The 24,134-nt window shown below is 39.5% G+C and overlaps 1 protein-coding gene across 3 annotated transcripts in view; it reads right to left on the bottom strand.

Moving 5' to 3' along the window:
* Positions 1-9,499, bottom strand: part of Dcx (doublecortin) — a 93,878-nt gene extending 84,379 nt beyond the window's left edge. Inside the window, exons 1-2 of one of the 3 annotated variants that reach the window (XM_008852945.2) lie at positions 9,355-9,499; positions 7,278-7,663 (exon numbers count right to left, since the gene is read on the bottom strand). In XM_008852945.2, the coding sequence (XP_008851167.1) occupies positions 7,278-7,641 (364 nt within the window). In that variant the 5' untranslated portion in view covers positions 7,642-7,663; positions 9,355-9,499. Of the gene's footprint in view, positions 1-7,277; positions 7,664-7,992; positions 8,190-9,354 lie in introns of those variants that run through there. The other 2 variants (XM_008852944.1, XM_008852943.1) reach the window with 2 other exon arrangements.
* Between the last annotated feature and the right edge of the window lie 14,635 nt (positions 9,500-24,134).

Genomic DNA, 24,134 nt, shown 5'->3' with positions numbered 1-24,134 from the left:
GAAGCACTGATTTAATCAGTTTTAAGTCATCAGCAATAGAGCTAAATCCATAAATAAGTTATCTTTAGTCAGTGCAAAAAATGCATTAAACACAAATTCTGATGGTTCTTCTCCTTCCTTTGATCTCAGTAGGAGACCCACACAGAGAATTTCAGAAACACCAGGCTGATAATTCATTCTCTTTGTAAATATTGATTGCATCTAATACTTTAAATCATGTGAATTCATAAATTTCTCAGTTGGTGAAAAAATTCACTTGCAATTCCTAGGGTACCTTTGAGAGGACAAATAAGTTCCTGTGTGTGTGCACACGTGTGTGTGTATGTGTATGTGTGTGTGTGTGTGTGTGTGTGTGTGTGTGTGTAGAGGGAGGGTACATTGCATACAAAGCTGATTAGTCTTACTAATGTTCTGTTGTGACAGGGTAGACAAGCAATGGATCATAGACAATCACCGCAATAGTCCTACTTAGTGCATACGTGTTCACTCAAGAAGAGAGTTAAAGACACAAGCTCAGAAAAACCCTAATTTTGCTAGCTTCCTTGGCAAAGCCAATACAACATCAGTGCTGAGAGGCTAGGATCTATTATTTGTGACTCAGAAGGACAAATGGGCCCTTTCAATCCCTCTATATATCCAAAGTCAGCATCCCACATTGCACAGACTAGAAAAGGGCTCTTGCCTTAGCATTTCATCAGGAACATTGGCATCTTCCAAGAGGTCACTGCCTTTGAGTCAAATGTTTCCATAACTTGTCATACACTTTAAAACTCTGTCAGACAACTGGTGGTATGGAAATGTACAGGGCTATGTATTTATGATTGCACTCATCCACTGTCTCCTCTGAAGAGTCAGCTGTGTAGCCCTAATGGGGCTCTGGACTTTTTTTTTTTTTTGCTCCCATCCCTTAAACCTCTTAAGCCTCTGAACTATAAATATGATTAACTATTCCCAGATGAAAATGAATATGATGGCAAATAATTATAGTATCATATGGCACCTAAGAACTTTCCACAGGGCTCAGCCCTCAGCAGAATCTATGTTGAGCACCTTTTGAGGGTACATTTTAATCACTCTACTCTCTCCTGTTGACCAGAATACACAGCAATGGAAAAAGAACAGCTGGTATGATGTCAGTCACATTGAGATCCTTAACACTTTCTAGTTTATGTGCCCTTCGGCAAGTTACCTGACTTCTTTGGCTTCAGTTTCTTGTCTGCAAAGTGGGGGTGCTAGTAATAATCCCTACCTTATAAATTATAATGGGGCCCAAGTCCAATGATGAATGAAAAGTGCTAAGCCTAGAGACCGGAGCATAGTAAGCACTTCATATATTATTATTATTAATAATATTATTTATTATTATCATTAAGTCCCTCATCTGAAGGGACAGAGAACAAGAAGGAAACGATGAAGAGGAAGAGGAGGAATTAAAAGCTAAGACAGAGAGGAAGTGAGGTGAGGTAGAACCAAAGCTAAAGGAAAGTAAAGAAAGTATCAGGGTCAGCGAACCTGAGTTGTGATCACTCTTTAAAATGAACAGTCTTGAAGTCCTGTGCCTCACAGGCAAGATTGTCTGCTGTAAGCAACGTGTGGTGGTATGAATCTTTAATCCCAGTACTCAGAGAGGCAGGTGGCTTTCTGTGAGTTGGAAGTTAGTCTGCTCTACATATTGAGACTGTGTAAAAAAAATCAAGATTGCCTACTGCTATGGAGGTCACCTCAAGGTGCAGCAAATGACAAATGCAAGAACTCTATGGCTCACAGTCAGCAAAGCCACTGCTTCTTGCTACATCTCCTGAATCTAATTGAGGACAGAATATTTATGATGGTTAAGAATAGTGGTGTGGGGGCTGGAGAGATGGCTCAGCAGTTAAGAGTACTAACTGCTCTTGCAGAGGACCCGGGTTCAATTCCCAGCACCCACACGGCAGCTATGAACCGTCCTTAACTCCAGTTTCAGGGGAATCTGAAGCCATTCTGACTTTCCTTAACTCCAGTTTCAGGGGAATCTGAAGCCCTATTCTGACTTCCATGGCATTGCATGACATGGGTGCACTCGCATACATGCAGGTAATACACTCATACACATAAAATAAAAGTAATAAATAAAATATTTTTAAAAGAAAGAGTAGTGGTGTGTCCAGGCATGGTTGTGCACATCTGAAATCCTAGCACATGGGAGATAGAAGCAGGACGATACAGAATTCAAGGCTATCATGGGTTACTTAGGAAGTATGAGGCTAGCCTGGGCTACAGGAAACAAAAACAAACAACAATAGTGATTTGGAGTGGAGCATGGTGGTATACAGGCTTGTAAATCCTACCCTCAGAAAGCTGAGACAAACATATTTTAATTCTCATTCTAAGTGTCACCCAGACACTTAGGATTTGTAGGACTTTGGGCAAGTCATTTAATCTCTGTCTTGATTTTTTTTATAAACTGCAGATGCTTCGGTAGGTGGTAGCAGAGTCCTTCATATGCCCAAAGATCTATAAGAGGAATTCCATTGTCTTTTCTGCCTACAGCAGGCTTGTTGAAATCAGAGTTGTTACACTAGTCAAATGCTAAAGATATGATAGGTACCCCCCACAAAAGGCATTCTGCTTCTGTTACTGGAAAGACATAGATGTGTTGCTTCACTAGACACTAAAACTTCCTTGTTTGAATCCTGCAAACATTATCCATGTCTATTTTCAGAGCCTGATGCTTCCTACAGTCAGCGACCCGGCACTTGGAGATGGGTGAGATGTATTGCACCTCTACACAGCTGAGTTCCCGTCCTGCCATGGCTTCCAGGGGTTATTTCCCACCCTTTAGAATGGGGGGTGAAGGAAATGAAGGGATGGAAGCACAGTTCAAGGGCCAGAAAGGTAACAGGGTTCAAAATGATCCAATGCCTACCTCCCTTCACTTTTAGAAAGGCTCCATTTTCAAAAACTTTATATACATTTATACCCTCCCAATGCAAAACCACTTTTACCTGGACTTTCTCTTATTCTTCATGGTTTCCTAACTCAAGAAAGAAAATATTAAATGATGTTTTATTCTATTGTTACATTAAAATATTAAATGATGTTTTATTGCATGATTGTATTATGCACATTAATAATGAATTCCTCTTAAGGATCTTGCTTCAGCAGTTAGAAAATAAGTTAGTGCAAAAGTGGTTTCACTACACTGGAACAAATGAGCTATGGTAAAGGAACTGAATCATAAAGTGTCACTATATAACTAAAACTGTCTGACTGTCCAAGCTGCAAGTATGCCTCCTATATCCTGCATAATTAATAATGCTCAAATCTGTCTTGATTAAGAAAACTGGCTACTCATAAATATGCTCTTAAAATTGTTTTGAGTATGGGGCTGGAGAGATGGCTCAGCGGTTAAGAACACTGGCTGTTCTTGCAGAAGACCCGGGTTCGAATCCCAGCACCCACATAGCAGCTATCAACTGTCCTTAACTCTAGTCCCAGGGGATCCAACAGCCTCTTCTGACCTCTGTGGGCATTGCACAACACGGGCGCACTTTCCTACATGCAGACAATATAAGCATACACATAAAAATAAATAAATAAAATCTAAAAAAATGTTTTGAGTACATATAGACATGGGGATGAGGAAAGGATTAGACAGCATAAAGAGAAGAGGGGAATATTCTACAATGTAAGGCAAAGATAAGACAAAAGGAATTATCATCAATGGATGTCATTCATTGACCTGCTTAGAAAAGTTAATGAGGGTCACATCCTCTGTGACTTTGTCAAGACGCTTATTGTGCCCAAAGTGCTGTGGAGACGCTGACATAAAACACTTGAATTTGATTCAAAATGTTTCCCTTGATTCTTTCCACATCTAGCAGAGACATTTGACTAGAGGCATTAGACAAAAGGGGTACCAGGAACGCCATAATGTCGGAGTGATTATTAGTTGCTTTTCATTTCATTTAATTTTAGACTAACTACATAATATTCTGACCATTTGGAAACACAATATGCTTGAACACTCTGTAGCCAAGGCTGGCCTCAAACTGAATATCCTATTGCCACAGCTTCCTGATGTTTGGATTATGAAGTATGAGCCACCACATCAGACTAAAACAATTATTTTAAAAAGAAAAAACTAATCAGTATTATTGATGAATGAGAGAAACCTAAGACCATGCACCTAATCAGGTACAGACTAGAATGACTTAGACAATAATAGCTACCTACACTTCACTGGATGCTACTGTGTACCAGGAAGAACAGAACGTACTTCCTATCCATTTCTTAGTTCATTCTCAAAGCGATTGCTCTCATTTTACAGATGTAAAAATAATAGCCAGGAGAAGAGGTGAACAACTATATGGAAACAGAATCTTACAGGCTCCTGAGATCTTGCTCATATGAACTGACCACAATAATGTCAGAATGCAGAAGACTCATACATACTCAAGCAGACAAAAACCCAGCAAACTGGAGAAACGGGAAGCAGATCCCAACCTCAGACAAAAAAAAACTACTGTGCAGCTGATTACTGCAGGGTGAGGGAGAGTTGATCGTCTTTAGGGGAGAGACTCTAGACAGACTGACTAGACCCCAGATGATGAACTTGCATTGAGAGATGTCTGGGTACACTAACTTGACTTGATAGGCCTTAAAACTTAACAGAATTCATGAAATCTGGTAGTGGGGGGACTATAGGAAGGTGCAGACAGGGGAGAGGGTATAAAGATGATTAAGATGCTTTGTATAAAATACACAAAAAATTCAACAAAAATTATACCAAAAAATTGAAGCATAGGGATTCTAGTGTTTCCACAAGTTTATACAGGCAGATCTGAATTTGAAACAAATCTGTTCCCCAACATTTCTTTTTCTACTGTAATCTGTTTCCCTTAAGACTAGAACCTAATATTCCTTATTCTTCACCAGGAATCTTTCCAAACATCTTTCCAGCCTTACAGAAAGCAGTGTACATTAATAATTTTCAAACTTTCATCTATCCTTTTCGAAAAGTAAACAAAGTAAAAGAACTGGCCTTCTTTCACAGATAAGTATTTCTAAAGAACAAAATAAGTGAGAAAAGCACTCTTTTTCTTTGTCTTCCTTATCCCCGTGCCCTTCCCCATTTGACTCTGTGACAATGGAAAAAAATATGTTATCAACACACTCCCAGAAATACCTCCAGGTGTGTCCTAAACAAAATGGGTGGTAGTCAGGACTGGAAAATCATTAACATACACTGTCTCTTGGGTTTGTAGCTGGTATTTGAATAAATGTAACTGAATCATATCCTCATCTTACACTGTTGGGAAACTCATCAGGAAGTATCGCTTGACCCACAAATGGTGGATAGGTCCAATTCAGCTGGACTTGGGGTGATATAGGTGAAAATAAAGGTACAAGCTTTTAAAAATCACTCTTATCACCTATCCAGATTAAATTAAAATGGTTTATTATCAACTTTCCCAACACACACACAGACACACACACACAAACACACATGCACACGTAAAGAAAAATTAAATGCATTTTTAAATGAATTTGGGGTAAAATCTGTGCATAACACTTTTTATGTTAAATATACAAATATTATCATTCTTGCTCTCAATACTTGTTTCAAAATTTGGACCTAACATCTATTGTGGCCTTTATATGTTCACAGCCAATGGAAATGAATACAAATTGGGTGGTTTGATAGACTTTGATTGTAAAAGTTATTACAGAGAAATCCCTCAACTTTGACTGAATTATAGGTTTTTCAGCAACTTTACAGACAACACACTTTTATTGATTACCTTGTTGGACAGCTCCCTCAATAGAGCTTCAAGCGTTACAGATTGCCCTGGCTCACCTCCCTTTAAAATATGCACTGGAATGACCAATCCTCTGATAATGAAGAAAGCTTAGGATTAACCTCTGTGTATCCATTCTTACATGGTCAAATCATTAGTCTCCTCTGCATAGATTTTTTTTAAAGTCAGCTATATAAAAAATCTTGGATTTGAACATCGAGGCTCTGATGCAACAACCATACAGACATTGTCTCTTATAAGTTACTGGCACCAATCACTTTGCCTGACAACTTGAAAACAACTACTTGAGAGAAATACGGTTTTGTATAGGGCATGCCTTCCTGCTCCTTTGTCTAGGACCTCAAGAAACACAGAAGCAATGAAACACAGGTGGAGTACTCCTACTAACTCAGTAAATGTGCTGTTCTTTGTTGACTAACTCATAATTTAGTTTCTCTGGAGATCTGCTTGCACTAAACTCACCTTACTCAGGAGGCAGTGGGGAAAGACAGCTGAATAATGCAGGAAAGGTTGGAGAATGACTATTTTCATGGTCACTATTCTTTGAAATCATCCTTTAAACATGTATCAGGTTAAATTTATCATCTGTGCTAAACCCTGCAACCTTTATAATTTACAGGTAATGTAGAATCTTATCAATGTGTTCCATGATCTATTTTCTAAATGACCTCAAGGAAGATGTTATAATTGAGCAAGTTTGGGGAAGAGCTGAGGTTTTCATTGTTAATCAGGTGGGTCCAGAGGTTGCCAGGGTTTTCAGCAATCTAGTTATAAAAAAATAATTTGGAATTCCAAAATCTAGAGAGGGTTTTGAAAGATTTGGGTTGAGTGTCTCATCCTACTCTAATAGAAACAGTCTTCATTAAAATACCACACATACCTACAGCTTTCATTGGTATTTCTTCCAATGATCTCAGTCTAAAGGACACACCCTGAAGTGAGCTTTATAGAAGCAACAGCTGAGCAGCAACCACTTACCTAAAAGTATAATCTTCTGTGAACATGTTCAGGAAGTCTTGCTTTAGAGTGTCTATTTCCAATGAGTTGCAATCCCCAAATACCTTCTCAGCAGCTTCATAGGAAATTTGGGCACAAAATTTTCTCTATTATACCAACCAACCATTCTTCCTTTCCCTAATGATTTCATGGGCTACCTTGATTGATGCTATACAGAGTTAATTATGAACAACATCTAGAATAAATGTCACAATTCAGATTTCCCTTTGTATACTGGGGCAAATAAGCATAAGGCATTATCAACACCATGTGTACTTGTGCTCCAGCACAGCCAGAAGCCCATGAAGAGTGATGGAGCTAAGGGCCCTGTTGATATCTTTGGAATGAAAAGTCTGAGCATCAATCGACCTAATGTTTTGACAAACAAACTGCCTAATTCCCTTCAAAGAAGACCAAGAATGTAATCATAATCAGGGATGCCATTTCCCACCAGGGACCACTACCCACTGCTTGAATTACCTTCTTCTAGCTCATCCATGCTTCCAATCTTCCTGGACCCATCAATGGTGTAAATATAGCGCACTCCTTGAGGCAGGTTGATGTTATCAGACAAGGATCGAGTCAGGTCAGCCAGCAAAGCATCGAAACTACGGAAACGGTCAGAAGAGACAGCGTATACAATTCCCTTGAAGTAGCGGTCCCCATTGCGGTAGAAACGTACCTTCTTGGCTTTCTTCTCATTACTTAATGCCTGCAAGGTTCTTGTTCTGTAGAAGCTACAGTGGGCACTGTGAGTGGGACTTGGCAGCCCATTCATCCGCGACCCCCTCATATTTCTGGATGCCTTATCTCTTTCGTCAAAGTGTCCAAAATCAAGTTCCATATTTCGGTGGAACCACAGCAACCTGAATGTTAGAGAAAGGGGTGGAGATAAGGAGATGCAAAGAATAAGGGGGGATTAAAAAGAAAAAGAATTCAAGTATTAGCCAGATCCAGATCTGCAATCTGCTGCCTGTGAAAAGAGCTGGTTGAAAAAAAGCCTGTGACCCATCTGCTGCTTTGCCCCTGACCTGCAGGAATATTGATCTTAATAGAGCAGAAGGAGGGGCTGGGTGGTAGGCTGAGGGATGGGTGCTGCAGGGGGTAGGAGCAAGAGATAGAAAGGGAGGCACTTCTGGCAATGTTCCAAATTGAGGGGGGGGGTGTTGAAATAGCTTAAAATCCTGGAACTTACTGACAGTGGCTCCTATCAAATTGTAACTTCGGGCTAAATACATTAAAACTGGCATCTGTTTCCTCACACATGCCCACATGACTAAGGGTTGTAAATGAATCCATAGCCTGACAAAATTCCGCTTGAAGAGAAACAGAGAGAGCTAACCAAGGTTAGCATCTCCAGCTTCAGAAGCAATCTTTGCATCTCAGTACAATGACCAGGAAGAATATTTTAATTTTATTCCAAATCCTTTTTTCCTACTCTAATATGTGCATCCTCTCCCCCAGAATAAACTAGGATTCTCTTTTAAAGGGATAGCCTCCAGGGGATACCCAATGTCTTTGTGCTATTCATCGAGCTCTCTCCTTGTTAAGCTGGTGCAGCTATCCAACATTCAAAGAAATAAACTGGGGGGGGGGGGATTTGAAAAACCAGGTATTTAACAAGCCATTAGCTCCGTTTTTTTCCTTGGTTCCATTTGGTCACAAAATCCTTTTTTCTTTCCAGGTGTTTCACCCCCTCCCCACGAATACAGCGACACCTCTTAATGGAATAATTTAATTGTGGAAAGATTCCCAAATGAGTCCCTGAACAGCATATGGGACCTTTACAAACAAGTACACCTTTCATTGTTCTGGCTTTCTTCTCCTACGGAAGGAGCATTTGACACTCACAGCATGCAATTCACTCAAAACTTGTCTATTGCCTAGGTGCATTAACTGAGGAAAAAATGGTCATCGGTCGGTCAGGCTTTGATTTTCCCCTTTTCTACTGAACCTCCCACCCTCAAAAAACAATGAAAACATGCAAGCAAAGCCCCCAAACACTCATAAAGGTAGTGCTATTCAAGGAACCAAACTATTAAGATTCATCTCACAGATGGGGATAAAAGGACTCACAAAGCCAGCAGGGCTCAGCTGCCACACACTGCCACATCAAGATTTGCAAGGAGCCAGGGGAAGAGGAGATAAAGGGCTACTGATAGCTGGTAGCTTTTTCAGGCTCAATCCCCCTTTTTTCCAATGTCACGATGACCTATGCTGAGCTCAGCATTGTCTCCCTCAGACAACCTGCAGTAGTAAGATCCCACCTCCTCAAGACAAGTACAAGCTTCCCCCAGGCGGGCTGTGTCAATAATGCTTTGCTTAGAATCAGAAGTGAAATTATTCCAAATTAACATCATAGTGAAAACAAAGGAACAACAAACTCACTTTTCCAAAGGAAAATCCCAGGTAGAAGCTTAGAAGACAAAAATCCTATAGAATAAGGCAAATAAAAGAGAAAGAGAGAGAGACAGACATAGAAAGAGCTTTGCCTTGTGCTTTTCCGGTTTGACATCTGTTACATTCTGCTTGAAAATCAGTGGAAAGCCCTACTCACCGGTTTTCTGCTGGTTGGGTGGAGATGCTGAGAGAAAGAAAACCAATCTCTCTATGCCTTTGTTGTCTGAGCTCCAAGCAAGAAATTCCTGCCAGGGTGGATAGTTGCCTTCTAGGTCCTAGTGCCTTGTCCAGCTTCTCCCCTGTAACTCAAGCTTAGTGAATCCCCCCCTCCACCTCCTATGATTAATTACATGCTTTTTTCCTTCAATTCACAGCCTGCATTAACAGCTAGAAAGGTTTCATTTATAACCAACAGGAAATTGCAGGGTAGAAAAAAAGATTGCACAGGCAAGCTCAGAATGCTCTAAAGAGCAATGTGCTAGCCCTTTCTCTTAGAAAATTAGCAATTTTACTTGGCAAAAATCTTGGTCTATTCTGCCTGGGGGCAGGACTTAGGACAGCCTAGCCAAGTTTTCGGAAATTGTAGTGATCTTCGTTTTACCCTCTTCAGAGAAAATAAAATCTGTAAATTCTTTAATGTATTTTAGCTTGCACATCCTATACTGGTTGTTTTTGAGATGAAGTCAGAAAAGTAGACTGAAAGGGTATAAAAAGGGAAAAGACGAGTAAATAGCTGCAAAATTGATGGAAGCTACAGTTCAAAAGTACCATACCCTTCCCTGACTTGTTTGTTTGGTTGCTTTTTTCGAGACAAGGTCTAGTTACATAGCCCTGGTTCACGGGTACTCACCATGTAGTCAAGGTGTGTCTTGAATTTGAAGCAATCCTGCCTCTGCCTCCTGAGTACTGTGATTACTGATATGGTTCACCAAGCCTGGCCTTTCCCCAAAGCATTTTCGGCTGATATAAAATATTAATGAGCACACCTTTAATCCTAGCACTTGGAGTCAGGGGTAGGTGGATCTCTGTGAAATCAAGGCCAGCTTGGCCTACATAGTGAGTTCCAGGGTGGCTGGTTCTATGGGAGACTGTCTAAAACAAAATAGTTAATGAAACCTGTGACATTCACCTTTGAGGAGTTCAAACCCAGCCCAAAGCCCATTGTACAATGAGGTGAAATTGATGGCCAAAAGATAAATGTTAACTGATTTCTCCCAGATTTCTGTTGTATGTCACTAACTGGGTATCTTTGTATCAAGCATGATACAAAAGAGATGGTGGGGGATATAGCTCAGTTGGTAGAATAGTTGCCTAACTGGAGGAGTTCCAGTATCATTGATGTAGAAAATGAGTATCAAAAGTTCAATATTATCCTCAGTTATGCAGCAAGATTGAGTCCAGGCTGGGGTACGTGAGACTTGTCTTAAACACACAAATCCAAGCAGAAAAATACAGAAGACAAAGAGGAGAGAGAAAAAGGGAGAGGAGTTGTCATCTTCATAACTGAGGCTTTGTGTACTGATGTGTAGTAGTCTTCAAGATCATAGTTTCATTTTTGCTTGACTTCCAAGAAGCTTGTGCCTCCAAGTGGGATAGAAAGAAAATGATCATCTCTGGAAGGTTTTGGCTCAGCAAAGCCTAAACTTATCTATATTAGTTGAGACAAGGGCAAGCCTCAGGTAGGCAAATTGCCTGCTAAATTCCACCCAACATTACATTGCTGCACTCAGTTTCTATATCATGACTTTCCAGAGTCTGTCCTATTCTTTTCATGCCTAACACTGTGAACATGCCTGGGAAAATCAGGATCATTCATATCAGGAGCCAGGAAATGAAGAGAAATATGGGAATTCCATCAAGATTCATGTTTTAAAATTTTCTCTTTTGTATTATAAGGACTTAGATAAGTATTTTTGAGCAGATTCTGTGTTTTATAGTGTGGCCTGATTTATGAGTTCAGTTAGTTGCTTCCTTGATATAAAGAAATTATTTAGTGAAATGTAGAAGAGTTTGAGGAGACACTGTAATATCTATCTCATTGCCATGAGATTCACTTCACATACAAAGAGCTCTTTATTGGGTTTAAATTCTCAAAACTGTTTTATTTCTCATTTATAGTATAAGAATGGCTGAGATGATAAAACTCAAGGATTTAGAATCAATTTTAGAGGATATTTTGTCATGATATAGTCTTTGGAGCCATACTGAGGATTTTGCATATGTCTCTAGGAGTTAACTTAGGACAAATCACTTGGTTTGCTTTATAATCACTAAACAGCAGAGGGATGGGCATGATCAATATTTTCCAGTGTCAGGCATGTGGTACTACCATGATAATAGCTGATAATGAAAAGCAGAAAACAAGTTTGTGATCAAAAGTATTCAGAAAGTGATGGTATAAACAAAGTTTGCTTTCTTATAGAACCTAGCAGGATCTTTAACATACTTTAAATATAATACAGTGTCCAAAGACAATTTGGTATGATCAGCTTAACATCCCTCTTATTTTGTAAGGCCCAGAAGCATCATTTTCCCACACATAGCAGAGAACTGTTTATTTGAAAAAACTTTGTCAAAACCTACTCTAGGCCACCTCACAAAGATATTTTTCTTTGAAAAACTCTCAGGTGCTCACCAAGGTCACACATTTTGCTTTATCACAGGCAAAGGTAGAAGAGAAAGTGTCAAGTATGAATCCAGGGGTGATGTACATCTTTAGAAATCAGTCTTATGACAGGGGTTAAGCAATATATGATTCGGTTTGAGACACACTTCATAGGAAGGAAATCATACCTAGCACTGTAAAACTGATCAAAAGCCCATAGCTGTAGAGATCATAGCCCCCAGGTAGGAACCTATTACTATTGTTCTGCTAAATGGACATGTGAAACTTTCATCTAAATGTGCATGTTTATACCCAGGGATTAGTGGCTCTCTCTGCCTTGGACAGAGAATGTTCTGTTTGCAGTGGTGGGCAGTTAATGCAGAAATTGGTGAAAGTGTTGAGAAAAAGTGGCTGTTGAAAGCTCTGCCCTTAAATGGAAATTTTATATTGTCCTCTCCAAGGCATAGGGAACATTGCTAAAGAGGGGGCTGAATGAATGTAAGAGCTGGAGGATGAGGAGGAATGCTGTGAAACTTTCTTTTTTGGACATGGCACCTGTGAACTGACAGTAGCTATTGTTACTTGAACAAGACTTGCACAAGGACTGGAGAGATGGTTCAGCAGTTAAGAGCCATGGCTGCTCTTGCAAAAGACCCGGGTTCCATTACCAGTACCCACCTGTGGCTAACAACAGCCTGTAACTCCAGTTCCAGGGGAATCTGATACACTTTTCTGACCTCTTCAGACATTTCATGACATGGGTGCACTTATATATACATTCAATAAATACAGTCAAACACATAAAAATAAAAATAATAAATACATTTTTTAAAAGACCTGCAGAAAATCTGGAGCTAAAGATTCCATCATGGATGGAGGAGGGGCTTGTGAGGCTCCACCCCTTTCTGCAGAGCTATTGGCCATCAGCTATTGCTAGGGAAGGAGGAGTCATTCATTGGTGCAACCAGTGTTAAGTTGTCCATGTTTCAGTAAATAACTACTCACTCATGGTCAGGCAAACAACCCTTATTAAACTCCAGTGGGTCTCCGAAAACCCTGTGAAAGTAGGAAAAGAATTTGTTGAAAAGGCTATCAGTGGGAGTAGGAGGCAGATCAAAGAGGATAGTACGGATAATGAAAATGAGCAAAATATGTTATATGCGTTTATGAAATTGTCGAAGAATAATTTTAAAAGTGGAAGTCACTTTGAAGATCTACGGAGATTTGTGGTTGAAGACAATAGAATAGAGATTACAAAAATGAATAACAACCATGTTGCTAGAAATGCCGAGTAAGAACTTGTAAGCAGTTACTGTGTTCCCGATGCTGCAGGCCATGTGCAGGGTGCCCTAAAAAGCTTGAAGCCTCAAGATTTGACAGCAGAGGATCATAGGCCTTGCAAAAGTCATGAAGGAGAAAGGTTTAGATCTCTCTTGTTATATTTCAGTCTCAGTTACTGAAACTCAGTTGAGTGAACATTATCAGTAAATAAAAAATCCAGTACACACACACACACACACACATACAGACACACACACACTCATGCATGCACGCACACACTTGTAGTTTATGTCATATTTCAGAAGCACAGAAGATAAGATCTGGGCTGTGTGGCAGAGTAATCAAATAGCAAGTGAAAAGGGATCTTTATTTGGATTGTTTATGTGGGTTAAAAATCAAGGTAGCTAGGAATAAATCCTACAAATATGTGTAAGACTTTTATTTAAAAAAATGAAAAACTATTGAATACAATAACAGAAGCTATGAATTCACTATGTAGTCCAGAAAGGCCTCAAACATGCTGAAATTACAGGCATGAGCCACTACTCTCAGCTGGGATTAATGTTCTTACAAAAGACATTGAAGGAAGTACCATAATGCTTTTTAATCCTTCCACTGAGTCTGCAGGCACCTTGATCTCAGATTTTCCACCACTTAGAACTGTGAGAAATAAAATTCTATTGCTTCTAAATGATCCATTCTGTGGTATTTTGTTACAGTAGCAGTGACAGACTAAGATACCATTGAAGAGAAACTCTCACATATGTGCTGAAGGAAACAGCTACAACTATATTCATTAAAGAATTATCTGAAATATTGAAATAAAAGAAAGCAATCCAAATTCATATATTAATTTAATTACTAATTACCAATTGCTTATATATGGAATACTATACAAAATGAAAAAGAGTAAAGAAGAGCTACATGTAAATGGGAGTATGGGGGAATTTGTTCTCAGCATCTATTCCAACCTCCACCACAAATCTTTGGCATATGAAAGACAAGAAGAGAACCCACTCCTACCACACTTCCCTCATTTTATAACTACCTAGTTTCTTAGATAAAACTACCTCCTTCTCTTCCTCCTTCTCTTACACCTCTTCCTATTACTCTTCCTCTTCCTCCTCTACCTCCTCTTTCTCTTCTTCCTCCTCTTCAACCTCCTCCTCTTCCTTCTCTTTCACCTCCTCCCCTCTTCCTCTTCCTCCTCATCTGTCTCTTCCACTGCCTCCTCTTCCTCCTCCTCCTCCTACTCTTCCTCCTTTACTTTCTCCTCTTACTTTCCTCCTCTTCTTCCTCTTCCTCCTCTTCCACTTCCTCCTGCTTTTCCTCCTCCTCTTCCTCTGCCTCCTGTTCCTCCTGTTCCTCCTCCTCTTACACTTCTTCCTGCTCCTCCTCCACTTCCTCCTCCTCTGCTCTTCCTCTTCCTCCTCTTCTTCTTCCTACTCCTCTTCCTTCTCTTACTTTTCTTCCTGCTCCTCCTGTTCCTCCCCCTCCTGTTCCTCCTGTTCCTCCTGTTCCTCATTTTCCTCTTCCTTCTGCTACTCCTCTTCCTCCTACTCTCCCTCCTCCTTTTATACCTCCTCCTCCTCTTCCTCCTCCTTCTCTCTCGTATGTGAATCCTAGCTTATACTTTTATTTTGTTTTTACTCGTTTTTTTAGACAGGCTCTCCCTCTAGCCCCTGCTGACCTGGAACTTCCTATGTAGAACAGGCTGGTCGCAGTCTCATAGAGATCTCCCTGCCTCTGTCTCTCAGTTACTAAGATTAAAGGCATGTACCAGCCGCTGTTCCTTCTTTTGTGAAATCAACCTTTAGTTTCCACACATAAATGGCATCATGTAATATCTGTCTTTCTGTGTTCCCATAATTCACCTAACATAATGTTCTCTAGCCTCACTATGTTACCACAAATGATAGGATTTTGTTCTTTGTATGTTTGAAATAGTACTCCATTTTGTCTATGAGCCACATTTTCTTTATCCCCTAATCAGCATATTCTTACCTTCTTGCTCCAGATGAACAGAAACTGTCTGGATATCTATCGTAACTTCATCTGCAGAGACCTTGACTCTTGTACCACCACAGCAGGCACTAAACTGGTCAAGCTTGCATGGTTCAATTCATCCTGCCACTGGGCTTTATGATGCAACAGAATAATGGTGGTCATAGCTACCAAGCAATACAGGCTGAGGTACAGAGAAAACTGTATGAAACACTCACATGTATACCCACCAGCTTTATTCAATTGTAAAAATTCACCATATATACAATAAAATCAGGTTCAGAGTATATAGTTTCATGAATTTGACATAAAAACTTTGGTAAAAGAAAGGGACTTACATAAAGATTTCCTCTCATTTGATCAGTTAGAGGACATTGTATGGTTATTACTTGGCTTACTGTCAACACATTTGTGTCTCTGAGAATAAGAAAGAACAAGATAAGGCAGAGAGATGGGTGAACAGCTGGTAGGTGGAGCAATTAGAATACAAGCAAAAATTTTTTTGAGTTCATTTTCTTCAATTGGGCTTTTGAAACTTTATACAACAGTTCTTAATCAAATTCAGACCCCCTCCCCCATCCATGCCCCCCATTCCCCCACCAAACCTCATGTATTCTGCTGTACATGCTAAGTACTGTTCATTCAGGTGTCTGTACCCAAGTGTCCTTCAGCACAAATGGTCCACTGGAGTTTAATCAGCCCATCTAGTGATCCTATATAAGTCATACTCTCTCTCACCCAGCAGCAATTAGTCTCAAATAGTTCTCATTTGTCTAGACAAATGAGACAAAATAGTGCTGGCCTGCCACCCATTTCTCTTCTCCCCTCTGGACCCACACTCCATTGATTTCATACGGATCCCACGCTTGACACCATCATTGCCACAAGTTCACATATGCAAGCTTCGAGTGGCCCGGAAACCTCCTCTTCCCTGTGTTCATGCACCAGCTGTGACTCTTACAATCTTTCCACTCCCTCTTCTGCAATGGTCTCTGAGCCATGGGTAGATGAGGCTCCACACAGGCATCCTATCTTACACTCTACAATCTCTTATTCTTTAAAACTTGGCAAGTTGTGGCCTTCTGTGTGCATCATACTTTGTCGTATAAGGACGTTTTACTGGTGAGAGTTGAGGGGTGTACCAGTTTCCTCTCCACCACTTATTTGCTATGTTCCATAGCCTTGGTTGTAAAGGTTCAACTATAGATGTGTCAGCCACTACTGGGCATCTCTCAGACGTATGTTCTCTGTGTCTGATCAGATGTGCAGTTCTGCAGTAGAGTCCATATATTGCAAAAAGAAGCTTCTTTGATGAGTGCTGCACAGCATGTTTGTCTATAAATATAAGGATCTATTATTTATCATATAGTAAGAAGCTTCATTTGTCTTGAGATACTAAAGAGATAGGGTTTTCTCCAGGATCTATGTCCTCTCTTGACATGTGCATTTGGCTGAGTTTACAATGCCAAACATGAGCTCCCTCCCACTGAGAGGGATTCAAGGATAGCTGTTGATTGACCCCCAGATAACAGTGCCACTACCACACCAATAGAGGTAGTTTAGTTTGCCATGCCAGTCATTATGGTTAGTAGGCTTTAGGGCTGGATTGGGCCATTGATTATTTTTCTACAGCAGTTTGGCTATCATTGTCTAACACTATGATAGTCAAACTTCAGTTAGAAGGCTTCCAGATCAGTTCTTTTTCCATTGTTTCAAGTCCTGTACTCTAAGTATGTCCTGTCCTCTACAGTAGAATTTCATCAACTAATTCTGAGAGATAACCAAGAGATTTGGCAATATCCTGTGTTATTTTGGGAGTCTTCTGGACCACCTTCACCAACCACTCTATGGGAGGTCTCTTCTGTCTGGCACTGTGTTCCAGGCCAAGCAGCCCCCAGACATATATATATATATGCATTAATGTTAAGACACTGTATATGTACTTCTCAGGGTTTTAAAGGCATCACTTGTCCCTCTAGATTTCTTAGCACCCCCAGGTTTCATTCATCTCTACTGTTTTCTCTCCCATACAGCCTCCCTCCTGCCTCTCTCCCTAATCACAGTGCCTCCATTATCCCCACCCTCCCCCCAGTACCACCCACCTACCACCGTCCTCCCTCTCCTGACTTTCCTCCCACATACCATGGGCCCATGCATGTTCCTCCCTCCTCTCCTCCCTACCAAATACTCCCTCTTTTCCCACCTCCTCCCTAGTAACATCTGTTCCCTACTATCCCCCTTTCAGGTTTTTTTCCTTTACCTCCATGTATCCTTTTCCTTTTCCTGGTTCCTAGTGTTACATCAGAATTTATATACTCACATATAAGAGATTGGTGCTACAATCCACAAATGAAGGAGAATATATGTCACTTGCTTTTCTGTGTGTGTGTGTGTGTGTGTGTGTGTGTTATTTCACTTAGTATGGCATTCTCCAGTTCCATCCATTCACCTGCAAATTTCATATTTTCATCTTTTCTTACTGCTGAGTAGAATTCCATCATGTAAATGCCTCATAATTTCATTATACATTCATCAGTTGAGGAACATTTATGTTGTTTCTACTTCTAACCTATTGTGAAGAGAGCAGCAATAAACATGGATGTACAGGTATCTCTACAGTAGCATGAGCCTTTGGGTATATGCCAAGGAGTGGTATAACTGGATCTTGCAGTAGGTTCATTTTTTAGGGTTCTTCATAGTGGTTTCACAAGTTTGCATTCCCACCAGCAGTGAATGAGCATTCCTCTTTCTCCAGACCTCTCCATCATTTGGAATCTTTCATTCTCTTCATCTTAGGGTAAGATGGAATCTTAAAGTGATTTTTATCTACATTTCTCTAATTACTAAGGAGCACATTTTAAGGTGATTCTTAGCCAGTTTTATTTCTTTGAGAACTCTCTGTTTAGGGCTATTGCCCATCTTTTTATTGGGTCGTTTATCTTCTTTCTTTTGAGTTCTTTGTATATTCTGGATATTAATCCTCCGTCGGATATGTAGCTGGTGATGATTTTCTCCAACTCAGTGTGTTTCCTCTTCCCTTCCTTGGTTATTTCTTTTGCTGTACAGAAGCTTTGTAACTTAATGAGGTCCCACTTGCTGATTGTTGATCTTAGTGCCTGAGCAGCTGGTGTCTGATTTAGACAGTTCTTTCCTAAGCCTATATCTTGGAGGGTGCTGCCTATGTTGTCTTCTGGCAGTTTCTGAGTTTCAGGTTTTAGATTGAGGTCTTTGATCCATTTGAAGTTGACTTTTGTGCAGGGTGAAAAATAAGGGTCAAGTTTCACTTTTCTGCAGGTGGAGACCCAGTTTTGCCAGCATCATTTGTTGAAGATGCTGTCTTTCCTCCATTGTGTGTTCTTAGCACTTTTTTGGGTGGCTGAAGTCATATGAACTCATGTTTGGGTCTTCTACTGTGTTCCATTGATCTATGTGTCTATTTTTGTGCCAGTAGCATGGATGTTTTTATGACAATAGCTCTGTAATATAATCTGAGATCTGGTATGGTGATCCACCCAACATTGTTCTTTTTGCCCAATATTGTTTTTGATATCTGGTGTCTTTCGTGATTCCGTATGAATTTTAAGATGATTCTTCTAAACTCTGTGAAGAATGTCATGAGTATTTTGACTGGGATTGCATTGAATCTATAAATTGCGTTTGGTAAGATGGTCATTTTCATAATATTGATTCTACCAATCCATGAGGATAGTAGGTATTTCCATCTCCTAGTGTCTTCCTCTATCTCTTCAGAGTTTCGAGGTTTTCATTGTAGAGATCTTTAATGTCTTTGATTAGGTTTATTCCTAAATATTTTATTATTTTTTTGAAACTGTTGAGAATGGGAGGGTTTTCTCAACTGCTTTTTCTGATTGCTTGTTATTGGTATATAAAAAGACTACTGATTTTTGTAAGTTGACTTTTTGGCCTTCCACTTTACTGAAATTATTCATCATTTCTAACAGTTTTCTTCTTGTCTATTAGGTTGAAGTTGGTTTGATCTTGTCTTTCCAGAGTCTTGAGTTGTACTGTTAAGTTGTTCACATATGCCCTTTCTGGTTTTTAAAAATATTTATTTATTTATTTAATTTTAATGAGACAGGGTCTCCCTGTAGCCCCAGCTTTCCTGGAACTCACTATGTAGAACAGGCTGGCCTTGAACTCACAGAGATCTGCCTGCCTCTGCCTCCTGAGTGCTGGAATTAAAGGCATGCACCACCACACTGGCTATTTATTATTTTTATGTGTATGTGTATATTGCCTGCACGTAGGTAAGTGCACCTGCATTGTGCAATGCCCACAGAGGACAGAAGAGGCTGTCGGATCCCCTGGAACTGGAGGTATGGACAGTTGTTAGCTGTCATGCGGGTGCTGGAATTCGAACCTGGGTCTTCTGCAAGAACAGCCAGTGTTCTTAACCGCTGAGCCATCTCTCCAGCCCCTCTTTCTGATTTTTTAATGTAAGCACTAAGAGCTATAAACTTCCCTTTTAGGACTGCTTTTAGGGTATACCAGAGGTTTTGTTGTATATTGTTCTCATTTTCATTTTGTGCCAGGAATACTTTTATTTCTTTCTTAATTTCTTCCTTAACCTATTCATCATTCATGAGTGTGCTGTTTAATCTCCATGAGTTCCTGTAGTTACTAGAGCTCCTTTTGCTGTTGATTATAAGATTTATTGCATGGTGGTCTGATACAAGGCATGGCATTTTCAATTTTTTGTATTTGTTGAGATTTGTTTTGTGCCCTAGAATGTGGTCAGTTTTAGAATAACTTTCATGAGCTGCTGAGTAGAAAGTGTATTCTTTGGTGCTTGGGTGGAATATTCTGTATATATCGGTTAAGTCCATTTCCTGTAGCATGTCATTTAATTCACATGTCTCACTGTTTTTTCCTTGTCCAGTTCACCTGTCTGTTAAAGAAAATTGGGTATTAAAGTTGCTCACCATCACTGAGTTGGTGCCAATCTCTGTTTTATAGTCCTGAAGTACTGATTTTATGAACTTGGGTGATCCAGAGTTTGGTGAATATGTGTTCATGATTGTAGTATCTTCTTGGTCAATTGTTCCTTTGATTAGAATGACGTAACCTTCTTTATCTCTGCTGATGGGTTTTCATTTGAAATCTATTTTGTCCGATATTAAAATTGTGACACCTGCTTGCTTCTTAGAGCTATTTGCTTGGAATATTTTTTCTATCTCCTCACCCTGAGATATTGTATATCCTTGAAGGTGAGATGAGTTTCTTGGAGACAGCAAAAAGATGGTTTTTCAGTTCCGTTTTTATTTCTGTTTGAGTTTTCATCACTATTTCTTTTTTTTTTTAACTTTTACAAAAACTTTATTGAGAATTTCATACATGCATAAAAGGTGTTTTGATCAAATCCATACCCACTATGTCCCCTCCAACATTCCCCCCTCAGAAGATGTAACCCTAAAATCTTTTAAAGATTAGATGCAATCTCCTAAATACTTTTGACATTTTTTGCCTTTGGAACAGAGTATGTTGCTAACAGGCCCAAGGACATTTTGACTTTTAGCCAAAAAACTGGCTACATTTCTTTGGGGTCTTTTTACCCTAACTGCCTAGCCAATTCCAAATTTGCTTTTCAAGTTATGAACTATGTAAGTAAGCTGTATATTTGTATATTCTTGGGCTTATAACTTTATGCCTTTCCTCTTTGAGTTTGAGCTGTTTGTGTTTCTTGAAGTTATTTAATCAAATTTATTATTGTTCTTTTAAATTCTGCTTCCTGGGATTCTTCTAGGTGGTTCTCATTGCTGTGCCCTTCTGTAGGACTCATTCTTTTTGTTGGGGACATATTTTCCTGGCTTATCATATTGTTTGTGCTTTTGCATTGCCATTTGGGCATATGCATGTTCTTTGTTGGTTATGTGTGCAAGAGGATCCTCTACTCTGTTTTTGTTAATTAATTTTGGTTCTGTTAATATTGTTTGTGTAGCTTAGTTACTTTTTGATCAGGTATGGAAGATAAATTGCTAGGTGTTTTAAGTTCTTGCAGGGTAGGAGACTGGTCAGAGTCCTGGCTGAGCAGCTCCGTCTGCCTGATCTGGAGGCTGAGAAATTAGTGGTGGGGGGACCACCTGGGGAGGGACTTAAGGATATATGTTAGGGTGTTCAGTTAGTCAGATTTAGAAAGCTAGTCCTGGGTTCTGAGGTGAAGGAATTGGAGCCCGCCTGTGACAGAGGCCAGTAGGGGACTGGGTGTGGGTGGCTAAAGGAAATGGAGTAGAGAGACAGTAGGCAGGATCTGACTTACCAGAGTCCTGGCTGAGAAGGTCTCTCTGCCTGATCCAGACACTGGGAAGTTGGCCCTTTTAAAAAAAATTATTTATTATTTGTATTTTATGTGTATGAGTGTACTGCCTGCATGTGTGTAAGTGTGCAGTGTTGTGCAATGCCTTCGGAGGTCAGAAGAAGGCATCGAATCCCCTAGAACTGGAGTTACGGATGGTTATTAGTTGCCATGTGGGTGCTGGGAACAGAATCTGAGTCCTCTAAAAAAGCAGGCATGCTCTTAACCCCTGAGCCATCCCTGCAGTCCCCACAACGAACATTTATCACTTAAGATCACAGTCTTATATGGGCACAGTTTATGGTACTTCCAAAAATGAAATATAAACATGAAGTTCATCAGTAATAAAGGGCCAAAAAATATAATAAAAATAACATTTTTGAAAAATTAGGAGAGTCAGAAAACCATGACACAGAGACACAAAGGGAGCATACACTATTGGATACATGGAATTGATAGAACTGTCAACTCAGGATTGTCAAAATTTGCAACCAATGCAACATCTGCAAAGAGCGATGAAAATAAGCACAAGACAGCACAGCAAAGTAATAGTTTATAGTATTCTTTATATTCTGAAACTTTACTATTTTTGCATATCATTTCTGATTTTTGTGGCATCTAGGTTTTTCTAAATAAATATGATAATTGAAAACACAGGGAGAGTTTAACTTCCTCCTTTTTAATGTGCATATCTTTTATTTCCTTCTACTGCCCAATTGCTCTGGCTAGGACTTCTTGTGTTATGCCGAATGCTATTCATGAAAGGAGGCACTTTTATTTATTTATGAGTACTTTTCCTGCATATATGTAAGTGCACTCATGTCATGCAATGCCTGGAGAGGCCAGAAGAGGAGGTTGTGTCCCCTGGAACTGGAGTTACAGATGGTTCTCAACCACCATTTGGGTGCTGGGAACTGAACCTGGGTCTTCAGCAAGAGCAGCCAATGCTCTTAACTGCTGAGTCATCTCTCAAGTTCTGCAGTCCTGGGGCACCATTTCTTGATCCAGATCTTAGACAAAGTATTTTAGTTTCTCCTCATTCAATATGATGTTGTTTGGGGGTCTGTCATCTATATTCTTAAATGCATTCAGCTATGTTCCTTCTAGACCCAATGTGTGAGAATTTTTATAATAAAACAATATTTTTATTTTTTAATTTTCTTTACTATTTTTATTTTATATGTATGCATGTATTGCCTACATGTAAGTAAGGGCACCTGTGTCATGCAATGCCCATGGAGGACAGAAGAGGCTGTCGGATCCCCTGGAACTGGAGTTATGGACAGTTGTTAGCTGCCATGTGGGTGCTGGGGTTCAAACCCAGGTCTTCTCTAAGAATAGTCAGTGTTTTTAACTGCTGAGCCATCTCTCCAGCCCATAAAGCAATATTTTTTTTTGCTTTTTAAAAGATTTCATTTTAGTTTTCATTGCCTGTATACACGTGCGGGTATGTACACATGAGCACAGGTGCTCATGAGGTACAAAAGTGGGCATTGGTTTCCCTGGAGTGGAAGTCCAAGGTGGTTGTGAGCCACCAATGTGGGTACTGGGAATAGAATTCAGGTCCACTACAAGAGCAGTATGTGTTCTTAACTGCTAAAACGTCACTCTAGCCCCTTTAAACAACTCTTGTTACAAAATATATTTATATTTCTTTTCTTTCTAATATCTCTAGAAACAAAAGTGTTTTAGCTGGTCGTGGTAGTGCAGAACTGTAACCTCAGCACCTAAGAGAAGCGACAGGAGGATCAGGAATTTAAAGCCACAGTCAAATATATAATGAATGATACCCTGTTAGTGACCATGAATCAAAGAAAAAGATTTTTAAAAAGAAGCAAAAGAGTTTTGAAAATGCTAAAAAAGAAAAAAAAAACAGAAAAAGACAAAAAGGATACAAGAGCTTGTGCATAGGTGATTCTGTATTGAACAGCACGCATGGTAGATAGCTGGACCACAAGATCCCATTCACTCTAAGCTAGCTAGATTTCATAGGTGAGGGAATGGTTAAGAGAAGGTGAGCTAGCTTAGAATCAATTCTTCTATATACTATGAGAAGTTAACTGTTTCAAATTATTATACAAGCAAGATCTTGAAGTAGTGATAATCATAAATGACATTTCAAGAAACTTGTACAAAAATGATGTGATATACAATTATTTGTAGTTTTTATCGGTGACAAGTTTGCAGCTACTGTTAATACTACTCTAGTTGTTCCTACATTCATGGTAGAAGTAGATCCAAAATTTAGGTTGAATATTAGTAAAAATAAAGAAGGAACTTTTTTTGTCCAGGTTTTCAAACATCCTTAATTTTATTCAGATTGTCAAGGTCAAGAATTCCAAATCCAGTGTCTTCCTGTTTTCATTCAGTGTTAAACCTAACATCTTTAAAGGGACTTAAAAGGTACTACATGACTTCTTTTTTTCTATTTGACGTCCTCTTTTATCATTCTTTCCCTTAGTAGCTTTGCTTTTGCCATAGAATCCTGCTTAACCCTACCAAACATAGTCCTACAATAGACGTTTTGCACTGGCCATATCAGGATGTTTCTTTCCCTTATTATTACTGGTTTGCAATAATATTTTAGGTATTAAAGACTCAAGACCTTTGCTTACTAAGTTAAAAAAAACTTTCCTCCGTTTTACAGCCTGCCTTTCGATTTTCTTAGCAGTTTCTCAAAAAAAGCATGTTTCTGTTTTCATATTATATATACATGTAATTGGTTTTATGTATC

Source organism: Nannospalax galili, unplaced genomic scaffold (genome assembly GCF_000622305.1).
Source record: "Nannospalax galili isolate Female #2095 unplaced genomic scaffold, S.galili_v1.0 scaffold25, whole genome shotgun sequence".
NCBI lineage: Eukaryota > Metazoa > Chordata > Mammalia > Rodentia > Spalacidae > Nannospalax > Nannospalax galili.
Note: the sequence above shows the minus strand (reverse complement) of the source record. Positions and strands in the feature narration are given on the sequence as shown.